Raw genomic sequence first — 21,434 nt, 5'->3', positions numbered from 1 at the left:
TTTGGGATATTTTCATGGATGGCCCTGGCTTGGGGGTGGGTGGCTAGAGGGCTCGTTGAGGTCTCAAATGGATTTACTCCCAGAACATTTTGCCTCCTCCCATTAATTTCAGAATTTGTTAGGGTCAGACAGCAACCAGGATGTGTACATGTGGTGGACACTGGACTAGATCCTGGTGTGTTGAGACAAGCCCTTCACTATCTGCTGGGAGCTAAAGATTAATCCCAGGGTAAACAGGTGATGAGCACATCTTCCCCCTCCCCCCCAACCCCCTCCAGCTGTCACTAAGAAACACTAGGGTTGTTTTATTTTGTTTTTTTTCTCCCTAGGGAATGTCATCTAGCTCTGTAGATGCCTCCTTGTTTTCCTGACAAGACTGAGAGTATGGCGGTACCTCCACAATCAGGGAGAGTAGCAAAGGACTGGGGATATCACATTCTGAACAATGGTATTTATTGCAGATCAAGTTAAGGTTTCCTATCTTAGGTATTAGGTGGAGTTTACTTCTCTCCTTCAAACGTCCACCCCTCTTCATCCAACCCACTCATGCCTTGGCATTAACTAATCAGAATAGCTCTCTTGACTTATACCTTGATCATGGGCACAAAGCTTTACCTGATTACACTTACCCTTGCTATCCAACACACTGACATGGCTAAAACCTCATGTTACTTACGAACAAAGATTCCCACTTCCCAAACGAGGGATAGACCATGACGAGTGACAAGCTCAGAGTCTGAAAGGAGCTGCAGGAATCATTTCACGTTTGTGCACAATTTATTTTGGTTTAATCTATATACTACTAACCTCAAAGATGAATTTCAGAAAGTCAAGTCAGGTTATATTAAAAAAAGAAATATCCCCCTGTGCTTGGTGTTTGGGACTCACCTGGGAATCCCATCTGAATCCCATCTGTCTATGTGATACATGACAATGGCAGGATACCCCAGAGCACTACAGCCACACTGTGTTCCAGTGTTGTGTGATGAGACACAATCCAACATAGAATTTCCCTCACAGAAAGATCTGCAGGCATGTGTGGACAGAAGGGCCAGCAGGCTGAGCTAGTTTTCATAGGGCCAGCTCACCTCATTGAAGTCACCCACTCTGGGGATGTGGTTTTTCCTGGTCTTTCCCAGGACTGCTCCAGAATTGGAGATTACCACGGCTGTGTTCCACAAAATGTCCCCATGCTCCCTATCTCGTTCCAGGATGGGGGATACCACCACCATGTCATGCTTCTTTGCCAGCTGGAAAAATAATGGAATATAGGAGAGTCATACTTTTAAATCAATGGTCACAGTTTTTTTTTTAATTGAAGAATTAAGTGATCCGACTAAATAATTAGACTTAGTTCAGAGCTACCTATCATTTGTATTTGTTCTCTGGAAGACTGAAAGCCAGTGTTGTCCTGATCCTCAAGCTTAGCCAAGTAAGAATAATTGTCATCCTTGTGCACTATTGGTGGAAATGTAAACTGGTGCAACAGCTGTGGAAAATAGTATGGCAGTTTCTCAAAAACTTAAAACTAGAACTACCGTATGATCTAGAAGTCCCACTTCTAGGTATGTATCTGGAAGAACATCTTGAAGAGATAAATGGACACCAGCGATCATAGAAGTACCGTTCATAAGAGCCAAAAAGTAGAAGCAACCTAAAAATCCACTGATGGAGAAATGGATAAATAAAATGTGGTATATCTGGGGTATCTGGTTGGCTTAGTTGGTAGAGCATGTGACTCTTGATCTCAGGGTTGTAAGTTCAAGCCCCCACATTGGGTGCAGAGGTTACTTAAAAGTAAAATCTTTTAAAAACTAAAAATAAAATCTTAAAAAAGATGTGGTATATCCACACAATGGAATATTACTCAGTGTTAAAATGGAAGGAAATCTTGCCATCACATGGATGACATGGATATCATCCTTGACATGAGTGAACCTTGGAGACGTTATACTACATGAAGTTGGCCAGTCACAAAAAGACAAATACTGAATGAGTCCATTTATGTGAGGTATCTAAAGTAGTCAAATTCATTGAAACAGGAAGTAGAATATTGGTTGCCAGTAGCTGGGGGTGAATGGAGAATTGTTTAATGGGTACAGATTTACAAGATGAAAAGGTTCTGGAGATCTGTTTCACAACAATGTGAATGTACTTAACACCACCGAATTATATACTTATTAATGGCTGAGATGGTAAATTTTATGTGTTACTACAATAAAAAAAAAGAACATTCATCATACTTCTCATCATACCAACCAAGCCAAACCAAATTCTTTGATGCTGACTTCCTTTTGTCTCAAATAAGAACATTACAGAACTGGTGATCATCAGGACAAGCAGCTCCAGAGGGTCATTTTTCCTCAACTCTAACTAGCCTGTCACTACCTCTGGCCCTACTTATGGAGAGAGGAAAGGCACAATGGGCAGAAGGTGATGTTCCAAGCCATGTAAGGGCATCCACAGGCCCTGGGCCCCTCTCTATGAGACAGGTAACCTCTGGCACCACTTCTCATTCCCACTCCCTCTTTTCTCTTCCTTTGGCCATGGTTCAAATCTGTCATCTACAGTCACCACTTAACCAGTCCCCTCCTCCTTTATCCACAGCACAGAATCAACAACCTGGTAGATGACAGATTTTTTTTTCTTACAGCGTGAGAACACTGATGTTTGGAACTACACTAAGTTTTGATCGAATCACTGTGATTACAGTTCTGCTCAAAAAAATCCCTAAATATATATATAAAATCTGAAATGGGACATGGAGAAGTGAAAAAAAGTGCTTTGTTAAGAATAAGGATAAGGCATCATTTGTAACCTCTTTATTGTTATGAGTTGGGGTTTTTTGTGTGTGATACCTACTTTATTAGGATAAAATTCAAATGGTATAAAATTCATCCTTTTAAAGTATGCTGTTCAGGTCAGTGCTGATGGGTGAGGGGGAAAATATAGTGTACTGCTGGGTAGTTTTCAGTACATCCACAGAGTTGTGCAACCATGACCACAATCCAATTTTAGAACATTTTCATCACCCTCGAATGGAAACCCCATACCTATTAGCAGCAACTCCCCAACCCCTCTCCCTGTCCAGCCCCTAGCAATTATATCTTTCTGCCTCTATTCATTTACCTATTCTGGACGTTTCATATCCATGGGGTCATACAACATTATATGGTTTTAATAAAGAAAAATGAAGACTCATCTCTGTGCTGATGAGACTGGCCACACAGAGAAGCTTACATAATGCAGGGCACCAGCAGAGGTCTGGACAAGGAATCAATCTCATCCCTGGTCCCCAAGGGCCACTTCTGCCACTTGCCGGTTGCAGAACCTACCATTAGAGGTCACCCCCCTCCCTGGGCTGCAGCTCCTTCACCTGAAAAAGCCATTAAGAGCCCTCCTGGCTCTGAAATTCTATGATTTTAAATGAAAGTACACTATAAAAAGGGCAGCAAATAGTCTTATCTAATCTCATCTGGCAAAACAAGCACCAAATGGGTGCATTTTCCATGGTGAAGGGCCACACCCAGCAGCTGGGGCCGTGCTCTGTGACCTGTACATGTTTGGCAGCTGCTGTCATAGGAGCAGTTAATGTCCTACCTTCTGACAGAATCTGGTGGTGGGTCCGTCCTCGGCTGACTCAGCAAATTCCGTCCAAGGAAGCTTCTCTCTTGTACAGAAAGCAAAGGGCATAGCTGTGACGAGGAAAGAGTTAGAATCACATCCAACATTCATGGCCTCTGAGGAGGTGCTCCTTGGCAGCAGCTAGAGTCTCCACAAGATAACAAGGCTCCTGAGTGTCTCAGCCTGGCTACTGTGTCCTGTGTCCTTAAATATGGGTGCCAGGCAGACTCTAACCTTCTAGGCTTCATAGCAAAACAGAGGGCTGCCCCAAACTTCTTTACTACAGTCTTAAAAATAATTGAAACAGTTCAGGGACTTGAACAGGTATCTGCATAATCATTTCATATTCACAACAGCTGAAAGATGGAAATAACCCGAGTGTCCATCGATTTATGATTGGATAAACCCAATGTGGTATGTATCCATACAATGGAATGTTATTCAGCCTTATACTGAATCTTAGCCTTAAACAGAAGACAGATGTTATATGGGTGAGGCTCGAAGACAAATGCTATAGGATTCCACTTATATGTGGGTACTTAGGATAGCTAGATTCATAGAAACAGAAATTAGAATAGTGGTTGCCAGGGGCTGGGTGGGGGAGTACCAAGTTTCAGTTTGGGAAGAGGAAAAAATTCTGGAGATGGATGATTGTGATGGTTGCACAACAGTGTGAATGTGCTTAATGCCACTGAACTGTATAAAAATGCCTAAAATGGTAGAGTTATCTTATGTATATTTTACTGCAGATTCCAAACTGCTGGCCAATCTGTGGGTTGGTACAAGCACAGCCAAGACTCCCTGGGGAAAGCATGAGGGCCACTGAGGATGGCACTGGGTACCCTGAGCACATCACCATAGAAATGTTCCCCCTCATGAGGAGAGAGAAAAGAAAAGCCACTCACTTAATGAACTCCCATAAGGAGTCTGGGAACCGCTGGATGATGGACTGAATGTTCCCCAAGGATAAATGCATTATTCCCATGTTCTCTGGCTAGATGCCATCAGGGGGCTAATTAAATAAGAAATTTCATTAAATTCATAAACTGATTTTTGTTTGCTTTTTTATTTTTCAAACAGCAGGTACCTACATATGTAGTAACAGTTCACAGAACATTACACATACCAGGTTCAAGATGATGCTTGCTTTTGTGGGGGAGGGTGGGGGCTATAATGGAGGTAGGCACAGGGATTTTTGGCTACATGTGTTCCATTCCTCCCCAGCCTACTCTCTAGTGTCCACAGGTCTGATGTTGTGAACTGGCACCACTTCTCATCCCCACTGGATGCACCACAGTTTTAATCCATATACTATATATATATACTAGATTATCACCTGTGGGTGAAGCACCTTGCCACATGGTCACTGGCCTTTCTGGGTTCATCCTTGAAGCAATCTTGTTCCTATTCTTTGCCCATTTCCTAGTGAGCTGTTTGGTTTTTTCTTCTTGCTTTGGAGTACTGAATTCTTTTTTTGGACCAATTCTGTACACTCTTTAGACCTTCCTCCTTCCAACGACCTAAGTCCATTCCTTTCAGGAGGATTAGCCTCCTGGAAGTTTCCAGATGCTTGCTATGGTTCACATCACTCAGAAATGAGAAACCTGCAGGGAGGGTTTGGAGGAAGCAGTGTGATGTGAATGGCAAGTGTCTTAAGTGGGGGCAGGTGGCCTGTTTGGGGCTACTAATTATAGCCAGCCTTTCCCAAACATGGGTCATGGGCCCAGTAATAGGCAGCTGGTCCCCATATCTTTCTGAAATAGGGGAGACTCTCTTCATTTCACAGAGAAGGAAGATGAAAAAAATCAGTCTCCCAATTCCTTTCAGTTGTAGGATGGCTGGTTCTAAGATGGCACCAGTGTGAAGAGGCTACCAATGGTACCACCACCACCTTGGCCACCACAGTTCTGCCAACAACAGCCCCAGGAGCCTTGGTACCAGGCTCAAGACTCTCCAGGCTTGCCTTCAGGAAAGAGGGATGAACTATTTTAAGGAAGTCAACAAAAAAAGCTGTTAATGACAAAAAGATCCTTAATGACCATTTATTCTCAGCTTTCAACACATTAGGAAAGACTCATGTACCCAAGAGAATAAAACCTCCCTTTCTGACTTCATTTCAGGTTGCTAAACCCTCCAAGTTTCTCTATTTCCATTTTAATGGCTTCTTTTCCTATTTACCTAACCATTGTAAACAAACTTTCCAAAGAAGAATGTGGAATGGAGGTTGGGGGAGGCTGGCTGCAAAGTCCAACTACAGCTTTCAGATTAGAGGGGAAGAGGATTCTCTATTTATTGAACCAACACTCCAGGAGTCAAGCTTTAAATTTAGACCTAGCCCAGCCCTCAGGAGCTGCTAGCCTAGATGGGGGGACTGAATTATAACCTTGAGTGGCTGCACAGTATCAGAGTGCTCAGTTTTATGCAGGGGAGTTCCCAGGGTCCCCCAAAGAAGGGGAAGTCTGTGCTAGGTCTTAATGGATGAGAGAGCTTTCCAGATCCAAAAAAAGGAAGAAGTTGCTTAAACCACCATAAACATTTTGTCTGTCATGTAGCAGGGACTGTTCATTAACGATAAAACATTTAAAGATAAAACCGAGCCTGAGTGGTTCAATCGGTCAAGTGTCAGCCTCTGGATTTCAGCTCACGTCATGATCTCAGGGTTTTGGGATGGAGCCCTGTGTCAGGCTTCCCACTCAATGGGGAGTCTGCTTGAGATTCTCTCTCTCTCTCTCCATACCTCCCCTTGCTTGTGCACACTCTCTCTCTCAAGTAAATAAATAAATTTTTTTAAAGACAAAACAGGGGTGGGGGGAATGGATAGACAAAATGTGGTCTACAGTAAAATATTATGCAGCCTTAAAAAGGAAAGGCATTCTGACATATGCCACAGCAGGATGGACCTTGAAAACATTATCCTAAAGTGAAATAACCCAGTCACAAAAAGACATATACTATATGATTCCACTTACATGAGGTTCCTAGAGTAATCAAATTCATAGAGACAGAAAGTAAAATAGAGGTTATCAGAGGTACAGGATAAAGGGGTATTTATTAATTGAGTACAGATTTTTTGTTGGAGATACTGAAAAAGTCTTGGGCATAGATAGTGGTTATACAACTTTGTGAATGCGTTTTATATCACTGAATTGTACATTTACCAATGGTTAAAGTGATCATTATGTTATATTTTTTTTTCCACAATTAAATCTTTTTAACGTTAAAAAATAGGGGTGGTAAAAAAAAATAGGGGTGGTAATTAGAATTGGAAAAATAAACTAACACTATGTAGACAATGACCCCATGGAGTTTGTGGTCTAATGGAGGAGGCAGACAAATCAAAAGTGTTGCCCAAACGAGTGAAAGTATAAGTAATCATGAACATGAAAAATGAAATGAACTTCTGAGTTCAGATGGCAAATTGGAGGCACACCTTTGCTCTTTTTTGCAACTGCACCAAATAACAATAAGGGGATTTTTTAAAAGATTTATTTATTTATTTATTCATGAGAGACACAGAGATAGAGAGAGAGAGAGAGAGAGGCAGAGACACAGGCCAAGGGAGAAACAGGCTCCATGCAGGGAGCCTGGCGTGGGACTCCATCCCAGGTCTCCAGGATCAGGCCCTAGGCTGAAGGCGGTGCTAAACTGCTGAGCCACCCTGAGCCACCTGGGCTGTCCAATAAAGGGATTTTTAGGCAAAGGTACAAACCCAGGAGGATGAAGCACAGAGATAAGGGCAAGAGCAACAAAACACAAGAGGTTGGAGAGCTGAAGGATGAGGGTAGATATTGTGATAGGCTCAGAAAATTCAGGCTCCCAACAGTAGAGGAAGCTGGGAAACACCTTGCTCTCCACCACATACCCCTGGAAAGTTTTTTTTTTTTTTTTTTAGATTTTATTTATTCATGACAGACACACAGAGAGAGAGAGAGAGAGAGAGGCAGAGACACAGGCAGAGGGAGAAGCAGGCTCCATGCAGGGAGCCTGATGCGGGACTCGATCCTGAATCCCCAGGATCACATCCTGGGCTGCTGCCCACCCCTGGAGAGTTTAGGAGTAAGAAGCACTACGTAGCTCTGAAGGTGGGGAAGCAGGAAGGGGTGACAAACAAAAATTGGTCAGAAATCTGCTTAAGAAGCAGTTGGAAACCCAGATCCCTCCTCCCTGCACAAGGCTGGCATGAGTTCTCTCCCACCTCAGCAGAAGGCTAGAGGCTCTTTCCCTGGAGGTGCTTAAACAGAATGCCTCTGGCCTTGGGGAAGCCAGGACAGATGAAGATGAAAAACAGGGATTCAGTAAACATTGGCACACTGGACCCCTATCCTCTTTCTCTTCTTGGCAAGAGATAAGAAGAATCTTCTCTGGGGACTCTGGCCAGCCTGAAGAGAATGACCCAAAGATACTACTATGGGGGATTAGCTAATAAACAGCTAAACCAAGTCATCCTATCATGAAGCTCAATGGGGAGGAGCCCTTCCCACAAACTCAGAGCTTGCAGTTTTTTAACTCCCAATTCATCTGGGGATAAAAGACCAATTTGGAGTAAGTACGAAACAAAGAAGGAGGGGAAAAAATGCTACATAACATCCTCAGAGACAAGAGAAAGTATTGCAATTATAGGAACAAGATGTCATAAAACAGGAGCTTTCAGACCAAAAGAACTCTTGTAAATTCAAAGTATGACAGCAGAAACAAAAGGATGAATGGCAAATTAGATAAAATCTATCAGAAAACTGAGCAAAAAGACAAAGATGAAAAATAGGAGGAAATACTTAAGAAAATTAGGGACCTAGTCCAGAGTTCTAACATTATAATAGTAGAAGTAACAGGAAAAAAAGAAAGAAAAAAGAGGAGAAAATCACTAATGAATAGTAGATCTGAAGGACCCACATTTCTAGCCTAGAAGAACCCGTTGAGTTCCTAGAATAATGGATTAAAATACATACATATTATGTACTGTCTCCCCATTCCCCATGAGAAGACACCTCTAGGGGCAGAAATGTCTGTCTTTTTGGCTTGCTGCTGTATCTCAAGTACCTATGGTGACACCTAGCATATAGTAGGTGCTCAATAAATATTTGATAACTTAATGAAAAAATAAAATAGATACACACGATGGCATATCATTATGAAACTCCAAAGCATTAGAAAAGAGAAAATTCTATAACCTACTAGAGAAAAATAAACAGATCATAGGGAGTGGGTCATCAGTCAAAATGGCTACTAGTCAACAACACACAAAGCCAAGAGAAACTGGAGCAATGTGTTTAAACTTCTGAAAGCAAATTATTTCTAACCTAGAATTCAATACCCAACTAAACTATCAAGCTAGTTTTAGGAGAAACATATGTTCAGATATGCAAGGTCTCCACAAGGTTACCTCCTATGTGTTTTCTCAGAACACTACTCAACCAAAAAGAGGGAGAAAATGAAGAAAGAGGAAGATGTGGGATAGGAGAAACACAAGAACAAGACAAAGGAACTCCCCAGCATGATGGTGAAGGGAAATCCCAGGATGACAGCCGGGCAGCCAGCAGAGGGGGCAACTAATTCAGATTAGAGCAGTCAGAAAGCTCTGGGAACATATTCCTTCAAGGAGATGGAACCAGCATGGGGAGGGGGGGGAGGGTATGGTGGAAACAGGTGATGGCAATTAAGGAATGCACTTGTTGTGATGAGCACCAGGTGATATATGGAACTGCTGAATCACTATATTGTACACCTGAAATGAACATAACACTGTATGTTAGCTAACTAGAATTAAAATAAAAACTCAACAATTAAAAAAAAGGAGATGGAATCAACAGACAGCTTCACATGTCTAAATATGTGAAGATTGAGGAAGCTGGAAGGAAGTTTAGGATAGAATTTGGGGTAGGTGTGCAGAAAACAAAGCAAATTCTGGGGAAAAGAGAAAGTGATTCAGGAAAAGAAATCTAAATCTACAAAATGGCTTGGCAGAGAATGGATGGAGGATAGGAAGGGTATGTGTAAGAGAGCAGATAGAGGAGGAAGGGACCAATGCTGTCTTCTTCCATAGGAGGAAGTTAACAGATGGTGCAAAACTGAAAAATCAGGAAGCAGCAACACAAAGTCAGATTCTCAAAGAACCAACTAAGAGTAGAAAGTAGTTGCCTCTGGGAAGGAGGATAGCTAGTTTTTGGTAAAAGACCTTGCAGACCATTAGACTCCCAACCATGAGCATGTATAACTTGGATAAAAATTAAATAAAGGTATATGGTACCAGCAGTATGTAACAGGGAAATTTTAGATAGGGAGGTGGGCTCTCAGCTTCTGTGCGAAGGTTGGACAGGGTCTAAAAGGCAAGGAAAGCAGAAGAGGGATGAAGGCCAGGCAGGCAGAGGGAGCAGCTGCTGCACTGTGGCCTGGAAGGAGGGAGTGGGTGCTGTAGGGGAGTGAAGGATCAGGGAGGTTAGGGCAGAGCTCAGCAGAGATGAGGCTGCAGAGGTGGGGGAAGGAAGAGACTAAGCAGTACAGAGTTGAGTTTTGTAAAGATCTTTGCTAGAAGGTGTGATGAACCAGTTAGAAGGGGCTGAAGTACTGGAAGCAATTACAGAAGCCAAGGCGTGAGCTGATGGTGCCTTAGACCAGGGCAGTGGTTAGAAGATGGGGAGGAAAAGCTGAATGGGTTCAGAACAATTTCGGAGGAAGAACTGGCAGGACCAGATGAGACTGGGGTACATGGAAGCCAGGATTCCTGACTTTCTGATGTAGTTGACAAAAGAATCTTTCTATAGATGAGAGAAGGGAAGATTTTTTAAAACCAAGTAGTCCTCTGGGTGACATGGAGATAATACACTATTGTCTGAAGGCAGCAGAGAAAGCACCCCAAGAGAGACTTACTCCATGCTTCCTGGAAACAGATGATGTTCACTCCGCACACTGCAGCCACCTCTACGATGGCTTCTATGCGTCTATGAAGAGCAGTGACCTGGCCAAATTCAAAAAGCAAGGATTAGAACCCATTTTCTTCTATTGGTTGAGATCAGTTTCAGAACTCAGCCCCATATTTGGGCAACAACCCCCCACCTAGGCAGCTGCAACAGGATGAGTAGAGTGGGGAGGTTCTGATATATCCTGCTCTCATTAACTCCAAAATCTGCTACAGTCAAAGGTGGAGGTGCATGGGGTGCCTGGGTGGCTCACTGAGCGTCTGACTCTTGATTTTTGGCCTAGGTCATGATTTCAGAGTTGTGGGATTAGCCCCTGCATCAGGCTCTGTTCTGTGCTCATTGGGGAGTCTGCTTGAGAGTCCCCCCGCCCCTCCCCTTCTCCTGCTCTAAATAGATACATAAATACAAAAAACAAAAAAATAAATAAAAATAAAAAAAATAAAATAAAAGGTGGAAGTACAGAGGCTCTAGGGTCCCACACACTCGATGTTGCCTTTCAGAGCTTCAGTTTCATCACCTGGAGAATGGGGAGAGCACCATCTACTCCAAGGAGTTGCTCAGAGGAATGCATAGCTTATTGGCTATTTCCTGTAAGAGGGGCCCACACCCAGTGCACATCTTGGCCATCCCCTGGGCTAACTGCTCCTTTTGCCTCAGGACATAGTCCACTTTCTACTGTCTGATCTCAAGGCTTCTGGCATGACTTGTCTCGCCACTTCCATTTTCCTATGTATTTCTTATCTTTTTTTTTTTTCCTGTGTGTTTATCATTCAATGACTAGATCCCATTTTCCAGGTGTGTCCTCCATCAGGAATGTACTTCCCCACCCCACCTAATCTTCCCTGGATGTGTTATTCATATCATGTGTCACCCACAGAGGAGTGACTTTCCCAGCAAAGGGCTGAGCATCAAGAGGTGCCTCAACACTCCCCTGTGGGTCCCCACGATGGCACTGGTCCTGTTGTGCTGCTGTGCTCCTCCACCACCATTTGTTGTATACACTTCTTCACAGCATTCCTCCAGCTGCTCAAACTTTTAAGACTTTCTCTGCAAAGGTTTCCTGGGGATACAGCATGTCCCAGAACTCCTAAGGATTCTCAAGAAAAGGTCAATTGGATTCCAAGGCCGGTTCTGCATCATCTTTCACTTTGGTCCTTCTGCTTTTGTTGGATTAAAAGATCTCTGGTTTCTCAGTTCACTTTTTGTCTCTGGATTGGCTGACTGTGAATGTTTCCTCAACCATCCCAGATTGTCAGGGGGCAGAGACACTGTTCTCACCCCCATGGCACCTACCTAGGAGCACACTTCATACCCTGTCAGGACCTAGCAAATATCCATGGACTCTTGGTGTGTGGTTGTGCACTATGCACCCATCAGCCCACAAGCTCCTTAGGGGCAGGAGGAGAGTGTCTTCATCTTCTTCGGTGTCCTCAGCACAATGTCTGGCTCCCAGGAGATGTTCACAAGTGTTTGTTCAAAGAAAGACCAGAAGAACCAGGTTGATAAACCCAGACAGCACCCACTCTTTAGGATGCTGTCTCTCCCCTGTGAGACCGCACACCAAGACTCCATGGATATTTGCTAGGTCCTGACAGGGTGTGAAGTGTGCTCCTAGGTAGGTGCCATGGGGGTGAGAACAGTGTCTCTGCCCCCTGACAATCTGGGATGGTTGAGGAAACATTCAGTCAGCCAATCCAGAGACAAAAAGTGAACCGAGAAACCAGAGATCTTTTAATCCAACAAAAGCAGAAGGACCAAAGTGAAAGATGATGCAGAACCGGCCTTGGAATCCAATTGACCTTTTCTTGAGAATCCTTAGGAGTTCTGGGGCATGCTGTATCCCCAGGAAACCTTTGCAGAGAAAGTCTTAAAAGTTTGAGCAGCTGGAGGAATGCTGTGAAGAAGTGTATATAACAAATCACTTGTGTCTGTGACAACATATTTCTTTAGGGACATACAAGATGCTGTCACATTTATATTAACCGTAAGGTCATAAGGAAATGCATATCATATTCCTGTCACCCTGAGGCACCATCAGCTGATAGACATCTGGGTTTAGTGAGTCCCCACCCTCAGGATCACGGATGGACAGATGGGTCCTGACTGGTGTATGCTGGCAGGTACCTTTCTGGCAAAAGGCTGAGAGAGAGAGAGTTCCAGAGAGAGCCTGAGGCAGACAAAAGGGCACCCTCCCAACTGATAAGTGGAACTTCAGATCAATCGCAGGAGAGGATGTGGAGGGGAAGATGGAAAAAACAGTGAGGAGTGAAAGGCAGGCAGAGAGAGGGTAGGAGCCAGAAGAGAAAGAGGAGCCGGAGATGTAAGCTTGCAGGGAAGGGAGTGGTGAGGGCAGAAGCATCTAGGTGGCCACTCATAGTGCCTATGGACCTGTAGTGAGTGGCCACCCAGGGACTGTGGATGTGTTCAAAACACAGAGTGGGCCAAAGGCTCTGGTTACGTATTTATGGTTAAAAGAGGCTGCACCTGTTTTGCCACAGGGGCATCTGCAGGCAGGGGAGTTTTGTTCTGAACAAGTCCCACACGCACAGTCCGAGGTGGCCTCAGCTGCTCCTCTGCTGCCTCAAAGGCATATCCCTGTAGCTCAAAGTCCCCTTCCAAGGCGGCTTCAAAAGCCCTGCTGGGCAGATCAAGCTTCCTAAATGGGCAGGAAAGAAGGGAAACAATTTGCATGAGATCCGCTAAATTTAAAATTCCCCTCCAACCGCCCTGATAGTCATCTATCAGGTAGAGAAGAGGTGGGGGCATCTGGCAAGAAGGCACACAGAGCAGCCCAGTGCCAAGACCCAGTCGTGGGAAGCTAGAGCTGGGGCCAGGAGGAGGGAGGGCCCTGCCTGGTGATAAGAATGGACACTACACTGAGCGTGGACTTCACCAGGGAGGCGCTGTGGTCAGGCCTGGCCAAGTCGGGGAGCAGTGGAAGGGGCTGCAGGGTGACTGGCCAAAAGGTTGATGTTTTAGAGCTGCAGACCTCAGGGTGGAGATGTAAGTCTCAGCAGTCAGCAGAGAAGAAGAGAGGCAATGGATTCCCAAAAATGCTTGTGGACTAGAATCAGAGGGCTCTGCTGAGCTTGGGGGGTGGGGCAGGCTGCCACAGACAGAGGCACTGCTACTGCTGAGAACAGGGCTTAGGAGACGGCTGGGTGGAGGGGCCCGGACTGAAGCATGGCGGGAGGGGGGGGGTCCTGTGACCATTTGCCACTCAGGGTTACAAGTCTCTGGTGAGCCCCACCTCCCTGTCCTGCTGCTGCTCCCAGCCAGGGGCAGTCCCATGCCTGGTGCTGGTGGGGCGGGAGGTGGGGGGGCGCTTGGTGAGCCTCAGGTGTCCAGGCAGGTGTCCAGGCCAAAGATGTAGGCACTCATCCTGTTTTGTGGTTTATTAACAAAGGCAAATGGATTATTTATAAAACCTTCCACCTACGTGACCACTGGCCAAACAGGAAATGCCTCCCGGTGCTGGTTGTGTGCCATGCGCGGAGGTGAAACCGGCGCGTGCACGGGACATGGCCTCTGGCCAGGAAGGCCTTACCATCTAGGGGCAAGATGGTTATGAAATACTCAGAGAACACATCAAAAAATAACCTGACAGCCATTATCTAATAATAATATTTCTCTCCTACTTTAAATCACTTTCTTAAAGACGTTTCTTTCAAAATCACAGCCCTGTCAGCCCAAGCCCCCCTGTTGCCGCCCCCTGCCAGGCGGTTTCCATGTGACGGCCCTGACAGCTCCAAGTTCGGTTCCACCCCTGACAATCAGCCTGCTTTTCAACTAGTCAGGGTTCCGTTCGCTTTAGCAGGTTAGAAATAGCAGCAGTGCCCACACCGCACCTCCCTGTGCCGTGACTGCCTCAGACACGGTCCTCCTGTCCTCAAGCGGAGGGCTCCCCTACTATAGAACTCAGCCCCAGGATAAGTCACTGTGGGGGACAGGGGAAGAAGGAGAACAGTTCTCTGTGTGTCCATTTACCCTCAGGCCCTTGGGCGGGGGAGCAAGGCTGTCTTTGGGACACATCTTGGTGGGCCTGTCCTCAGTCTGGGTCTCATCCCAGGAAGAGAGCAGATAGAAGAGATCTTGTCTCACTTTTGCAAGCCTACCTGTAGCTGTCACCTGGATGACAGATGTTCCTCAGCCTCTGGCTGTCCTTCCTCATCCAATGCCCACAGCTGTTGGGCTCTCCCCATCTTTCCACCACCATGGCCTCCATTATTATGTGCCATGCAGCCTCCTTGCCTTGTCACTAAGTTGAGTGCTGCCTCCACACCTCCCCCACCCCATTCCCTGTGGACACTCATTCCCCTGGTGCAGGCCAAGCCACTCCAACCTCACATATAGAGAACTACCCTCAGGTTGTCTCATCACCTCCACCCTCCTGTTATCTAGCTGGTCTATCACCACGTCCTGTCTTGTCTACTCTTGGAGAACCCGACAGACCCTCGAGCCCCAACCCATAAAAAGCACTTTGCCCACTAAAGGCTTGGCACAGGGATGTGGTAGGACATAGACCAGCCATGGCCTGGAGGGGTGAAGTGAAGGTGGGCAGAGACCAGTAGATGAATCACAATGCTGCTGGAAATCCTGCCTTGGTTCCTATAGCCAGCCTTCTGCCCTTCCGCCCCTTATCCTGCTACTAAAGCCCCTCATGGCCTCACCTCTAACATCAAGGAGGAAATCCCATACTTCCTGTTCTGGCCCCAATATACTCTCCTGGGCCCCTCCCCTGGCCCCTATCCATTGCCAACCAGGGTCAAGGCAGGCCTCACCTGAGGGAGCCCAGCTCCTGCCTCTTCTGCAACTTCTAGCTTCTAGAACTACTTCATCTTTCCCCTCTAATAGCTCTTTACTATCAGTGTTTTAAATAATTAAACTAGAGCTTTGCTACAAAAGAAACACATGCTCATGGGAGAAACAATGCAAACAGTGAAAAGGATATCAAGTGAAAACTAAGTTCCCTTCTCCATTCCACCCCTAAGCTCCAGCTCCAAACCTGAGACAATCTCTCTGAACAATGCTATAGGTAGCTTTCCGATATTTTCCTATATGTGTGTAAACTACATTGGTGTCCTGTATATTCTGCTCTTCTCCTTACTTGCCTTTTTTATTTAACAATATGCATAGCTTGGACATCTCTTCCTGTTTCCTACAGACCTACCACATCCACCATTAAAGCTATTTGAGGGGTACCTAGGTGGCTCAGTCAGTTACCTGTCTGACTTTGGCTCAGGTCATGATTTCAGGGTCCTGGGATCAAACTCTGCCTCAGGCTCTGCCCTCAGCAGGGAGTCTGCTTCTCCCTCTCCCTCTGCCCTTCCCCTTGCTCATGCTCGCTTTCCCTCTCTCTCACAAGCTATTTGAGTCTTTCCCATTAATAAATTAATAAATAAATTAATTAATTAATTAAAAAAAGAAGACACTCTCCACAGGTGCCTCTTGTTACCACTTGCTCTCATCACTTCCCCTTTGTAGGGAGCTTCCCCAAAGCTCTCACCTCCCTCACCTTCCTCAGCCCCGTTTCCTGGGGCCCACTCCCCCACGCCGAATTGCCACTAGCCTCTGGTCCTCTTTAGCAATGGGAGAGACTCACACTCCTGTTTTCATCCTTCTAGACCTCCCTATACCATCTAACACTCTGTCCCTATCCTGCTCAGTGTCCTTGATATCTGCCCTAGGGCCCCCTATCCCTACTTCCTCAACTCTGGAGAAACATGCAAAGTCTCTACTTCCTCTGATTCTTTTAACATCAGGTTCTCCTGAGTCCCTCCTCGGGCCTGTCCCACTCTGCGTCTACTCTACCACCTGGAATGAGGACAATCCCAAACCCAGCCTCCCCTGATGAGGACCACCTCTGCATAGACCCTGTAGTGGGCTGAAAAGTGGCCCCCCCCCAAAAGATAACATCCACATCCTAATACCCACAACCTGTGAATGAGACCTTATTTGGAAAAAGGATATTTGCAGATGTAATTAAAGATCTCAAGATAATATCACCCTGGACTATCCAGGCAAGCCCTAAACCCAGTGACAGGTATTTTTTTTAAATATTTTATTTATTTATTCATGAGAGACAGAGGGAGACAGAGGGGGGGGCGGGCGGAGGGAGAAGCAGGCTCCATGCAGGGATGCAGGGAACCCGATGTGGGACTTGATCCCGGGTCTCCAGGATCAGGCCCTGGGCTGAAGGTGGTGCTAAACCACTGGGCCAAAAAAAAAACAAACAAAAACAAAAACACTGAGCCACCCAAACTGCCAGACAGGTATTCTTATAAGAAATGTCCAGAGGAGACAGGGGGCAGAGAAGGAGGACATATGAAGACAGAGAGGCAGAGGTTTCCTTGGTCCTGCTTTTGTTGGAGGCAGAGATTGGGGTGATGCTGCCACAAGCTAAGGGATGCCAGAAGCTACCAGAAACTAGAGAAGGCAAGGAAGGATTCTCTTCCAGAGCCTTTGGAGAAGTGTGGCCTTGCTGACACCTTGGTTTTATACTTCCTGTCTTCAGGACTGTGAGAATAAATTTCTTTTGGTTTAAGCCACCAGTGTGTGGTAATTTGTTCTAGCAGCCCTAGGAAACTGAACAGCATCCCCAATACAACTCATCAGATTTCCCCAAAGCTACTCCCCGTCAGATGAATGAACCAGCCACCTGACTGAAGCCAGAAATTGGCATGATCCGCCTCCTTTGCTATGTTTGGCTATCTACACTGCCTGCTGACCTACTAAGACCTTGGCCTCGGGAGGAATCCTTCCTCCTCTTGGCCCCCAGGCACTCTACTTTAGGCCTCATCTTTCACCTGCTCTTTTCAAATTCTTGAAAGGCTCCCACTACCATTAGGACAGGTCCCACTGCCTTAGCATGGTGTACAGAGCCCCTGGATCTACCATGGCTAATTCTGCCTCCTCTTTACAGCATTGTACACCTGCAGTCCCCAAATGAGCATGCTCCTTGGTGTCTGGGCCTTGACTCGGAGTACCTGTGTCCTTCCTGTCTCCAAACCAACTTCTCCATCTCCTTCAGGATGCAGTCCAAGCATGGTGCCCCTGGGAAACCTTCCTGATCCAACCCCACCTCCACATATATACGCTCTCTCTAGCTCTCCTTGCATCCTTCTCTCACCATGTAGGACAACCACCAAGAGGCGGAAAGCCCCTCAGGGTGGGAGGGAGCCAGAGCTTACTCATCCTTGTACTTCTCGTGCTCAGGACAAAAGTAAACATGCAATAAATGTTTGCTGAATTAATAAATGCCTCTTCGTTCTGGCTGTCTTAAAGTTGAGAGTTCGTGTTCTTTGAGGATTTAATTTACCTGGCCCAGGCAAAACCCCATTCAGCTCATTCACTTAGCAAACTTTTACTAAGCATCGTCTTTGGATGGATTCAGCAAGGAATCGGGAGAGAAGGTGGTCTTGTGTGGAATGCAGTCAGGAGGCCTGAGGAGGGGCTGAGGGGTCCCACCAGGCCATCACAGAGTTGACCATGTCCGAGTCAGGCTATGAGGAATGAGCAAGGGTTTAAGCGGGAAAAGAGTTTTTAAATGACCAATGATTTTCCATCTTCAGTTCACAATCCTGTGCATAGTCAAATCCCACCCAATCGCAAGGACTAAGCAAATATAGAAGATAATACACTCGAGGTAAAGCCTGGAAGGCCTCAGTGCTGAGTGGAAGAGAACCTTTCATGAACAGTTATTATAAGCCAGCCCTAGGATGAGGCCCAGTTGTTACTGGCCAATAGATACTGGCTCCCATTTTACTGCCCATTATAATCCCTCCCCACTCTAGAGAGATCCAAATGCTCCATAAGGTCCCTTTTGCAAGGCAGTCCTTATCCCAGTTTTTAGAATGTGCTCTAGCCAGTCACCTGTATGAGAAATTTTCCTTGTCCTAAGACTCTTGCGCTTTACCTCTCTTTGACACCACAAACTCTCTCCATTTCTTTTTCCAGAAGAACATGTCTACTTCATTTTTTTAAAAAAAGAAAAAAAAAGAAAGAAAGAAAAAAACACCTGTTCCCAACCTGAGACCTCTGCTTTAACGCACCTTCAGGGCAGCCCTGGTGGCTCAGTGGTTTAGTGCCACTTTCAGCCCAGGGCTTGATCCTGGAGACCCAGGACTGAGTCCCATGTCATGCTCCCTGCAAGGAGCATGCTTCTCCCTCTGCCTGTGTCTCTGCCATTCTCTCTCTGTCTCTCATGAATAAATAAATAAATAAAATCTTTAAAAATAATGGCAGACACCTTCAACTCTCAGAGGCTTCCCTCTTGACAAGTGTGGTGGAAAATATTATTTCACTGGAGGAACCTTGAAGGTCATCCAGTCCCCGGAATCCCTCTTTGGGTAAAGAGCCCTTTTCGACAGAGTTCTGTACCACTCCTACCTCCCAAAGGCAGTTGTTCTACCTTTACCACTAGCTATGTTCACTAGTGAATGGTAAAGTTCACTTTATGTTCTCTGAGATCTGAGATGTGACCTCTCTGCAATAACTCCTCTACAGGGAGTGGCTGAGAACCACTGATCCAATCAACACCCTCGAGTTTCAGGTTGATCAGTTAGTTTCCTGCCTCAAGGTTACTGCCACAAGGTCAGGAAGTAGCCTTGGGGAGGGGGACGGGACGGCTCATGGGGAGTCCTCCAATAGGCAAGAAAGTGGAAGGACATTAAGTCAGGAACTCATTGGGTCAGAGTTTGGGTTTCCAAACCAGAACCATGGGAATCCTTCAGAGTTTTAAGCAAAGAAGCAACAAGATATAATTTACATCTTCTGGTTGCTTGGAGAAAAGTGTACTGAAGAGAAACAAGAGCGAAAGTATTCTCTAGCATTGTATCCCCAGTGTCCAGCAGTGCACCAACCTCAGAAAGTCCTAGTGATTGCACAGAGCTGGCTGGGAGTGGAAAAACATTTGCACTGACTGTGGTAGCTAACTCTTGTGGCTTGCCAGCAGGAAAGGTCCCTTCTCCAGCCAGATCCAGCTAGCCTCTACCTCCAAGGATCTGCCAGAGGCCCAGTCACTGCAGGAAGTAGGGGCTGGGCCTAGACAATCAGTAGACTTGCTGGAGGCACTAACCCAGACACCTAGAGCACAGGCCTGGCTCTGGGGAGGCAGCTGGTCCCTGGAAGAAGGGAAGGAGAGCTTGGCGGCCACAGAGAAAGCTACAGAGAATAAAAACCTGTCCTTTTCCTTCCAGATGCTTTTCCTTTCTGGGTTCTAGGCAACTAGGGACAAAGTGGCTTGTAAAGGGTCACTTGAGGATTGTGCAACCCCTGAGGCCCAGAGCCATCACATCTAGACATCCTAAGGCCTCTGCTTACCAACTCAGATCTTCATTGCTCCCACAGAACCCTTCAGATCCTAAAGCCTTCTCCCTGGTTCCTCCGACTCACACACTCTGGCCCCAAGGTCTCCCCACCCCCCATCCTCTGGGCCCCAGACCTGGTTTCCTTGCCATAGAGAATGCGTTTCACCTCCCGCAAGTCTGCGGGTGGCAGGTGCTTCTCCAAGCACTGCTCCAGCGACTCCCACTCAGGTCCCGCCATGGCCAGAGTCCGCAAGCGCAGATGAGGGGCTGATGTCCAGACTAACACCGCCTACCCTTTGCACCCAGTAAGAGGAGAAGGAGGAGCCGGCCACAAGGTCCGCGCACACGCCCTCCTCCCTACCCAGACACCTTTGGCCCCCCGGAGGCTCACGTGAGGACACGCCCCCTCCTCACGCCTCCACGCTGTGCAGCCAATCAGCGTTCCAGGGCGTCGCGGGTTAGCCCGCCCCTCGCCCCTGGCCCCGCCTTCCGCATGCGCCAGGACACGCCCCTTCCTCGCGCCTTGGCAGCCGGCCCCCGGCTGCCGCCGCTCCCTGCCTGCGGCCTTTGGAGGCCCCCTCTGCGCCCTATCCCCTTCTCTCGCCGTCCGGTTCCTGGCCCGAGGTGTCGGGAGGGACCGAGCACCCTGGAGGCGGTGAGGGAGGCCTGGGCGCGGCCTCCGGGAGGCAGCGGCGCGGTCTGAGGTAAATGCCTGCCGCGTCCTGTCGGACCTTCGCGGGGCCCGTTCCCGCCGCAGCCGCTGGGCGGGGCTTCTCCCTGCCGCGGCCTCCGCCCTCGGTGTCCGGTCGGCGGAACTGGAGCTGCTCGCCGAGCCGGCCCGCTGCACAGGACAGCGGAAGAAGGTACGGGACGAGCTTTAGTGTCCCGAGGGCAGTGGCCGCACCACCGTCGGCAGTACCCAGCGTCTGTGAGAACGTATAGCCCTTCCCCACCTCCCTCGCCCCTCCCCCTCCCCTCCTCCCGCCTCTCCCTCACCCAGAGGCCGGGCTGGGAGGCCCGACCGCGCGCGCACCCCGGGCTTCTTGGCCTGAGCTGGCGGAGCTGGAGCAAAGGGTCCAGTGACACTACGTGCTTTGGCGAATACCGCGGAGGCGGGGTCTCGGGGCAGCGGGGGGGCCCCCCCCGCAGCTGTGAGTGTGCCCGCGTGGGCGCTTTCTTGAGGAGGGCGCTCTAGGCTGTCGCGGAGGTGACGGGGTGAGGCCCCTCTCTCAGTCCCCGCAGATCCAGAGACCGCTACCCTCTCGAGAGCCAGAGAAGGTCCGCTTGTCCGCCCAACTGAGTCAGGACAGCAGCTCAACCAGTGGGCCCAAGTCTGGGTTCGGCAACTCGCAAACCTTGTGACCTCGGGAAGGTTGTTCAGACGCCCTTGGCCCTCTGTCCTGGCCTTCGGTTGCTTTATCTGTGAAACAGGACTACAGCTACCTTGCAGGGTTGCTTACAAGTAAGATAAGACAGGGGTGCCCCGGTGGCTTAGTTGGTCTGAGCCTCTGACTTCTTGGCTCAGCCCAGGTCTTGGTCTTCAGGTCATCAGTTCAAGCCCTGTGTCGGGCTCCCCACTGCGTGTAGA

At 47.4% G+C, this 21,434-nt stretch overlaps 1 protein-coding gene across 1 annotated transcript in view; it reads right to left on the bottom strand.

Moving 5' to 3' along the window:
• UPB1 (beta-ureidopropionase 1) overlaps positions 1-20,213 on the bottom strand; it is a 33,916-nt gene extending 13,703 nt beyond the window's left edge. Inside the window, exons 1-5 of the mRNA XM_025982731.2 lie at positions 19,981-20,213; positions 13,023-13,194; positions 10,489-10,576; positions 3,601-3,695; positions 1,089-1,250 (exon numbers count right to left, since the gene is read on the bottom strand). Coding sequence (XP_025838516.1) covers positions 1,089-1,250; positions 3,601-3,695; positions 10,489-10,576; positions 13,023-13,194; positions 19,981-20,084 — 621 coding nt within the window. The 5' untranslated portion in view covers positions 20,085-20,213. The remainder of the gene's footprint in view (positions 1-1,088; positions 1,251-3,600; positions 3,696-10,488; positions 10,577-13,022; positions 13,195-19,980) is intronic.
• Between the last annotated feature and the right edge of the window lie 1,221 nt (positions 20,214-21,434).

The sequence above is a fragment of the Vulpes vulpes genome, chromosome 10, assembly GCF_048418805.1.
Source record: "Vulpes vulpes isolate BD-2025 chromosome 10, VulVul3, whole genome shotgun sequence".
NCBI lineage: Eukaryota > Metazoa > Chordata > Mammalia > Carnivora > Canidae > Vulpes > Vulpes vulpes.
This window is presented reverse-complemented; position numbering and strand designations above follow the sequence as displayed.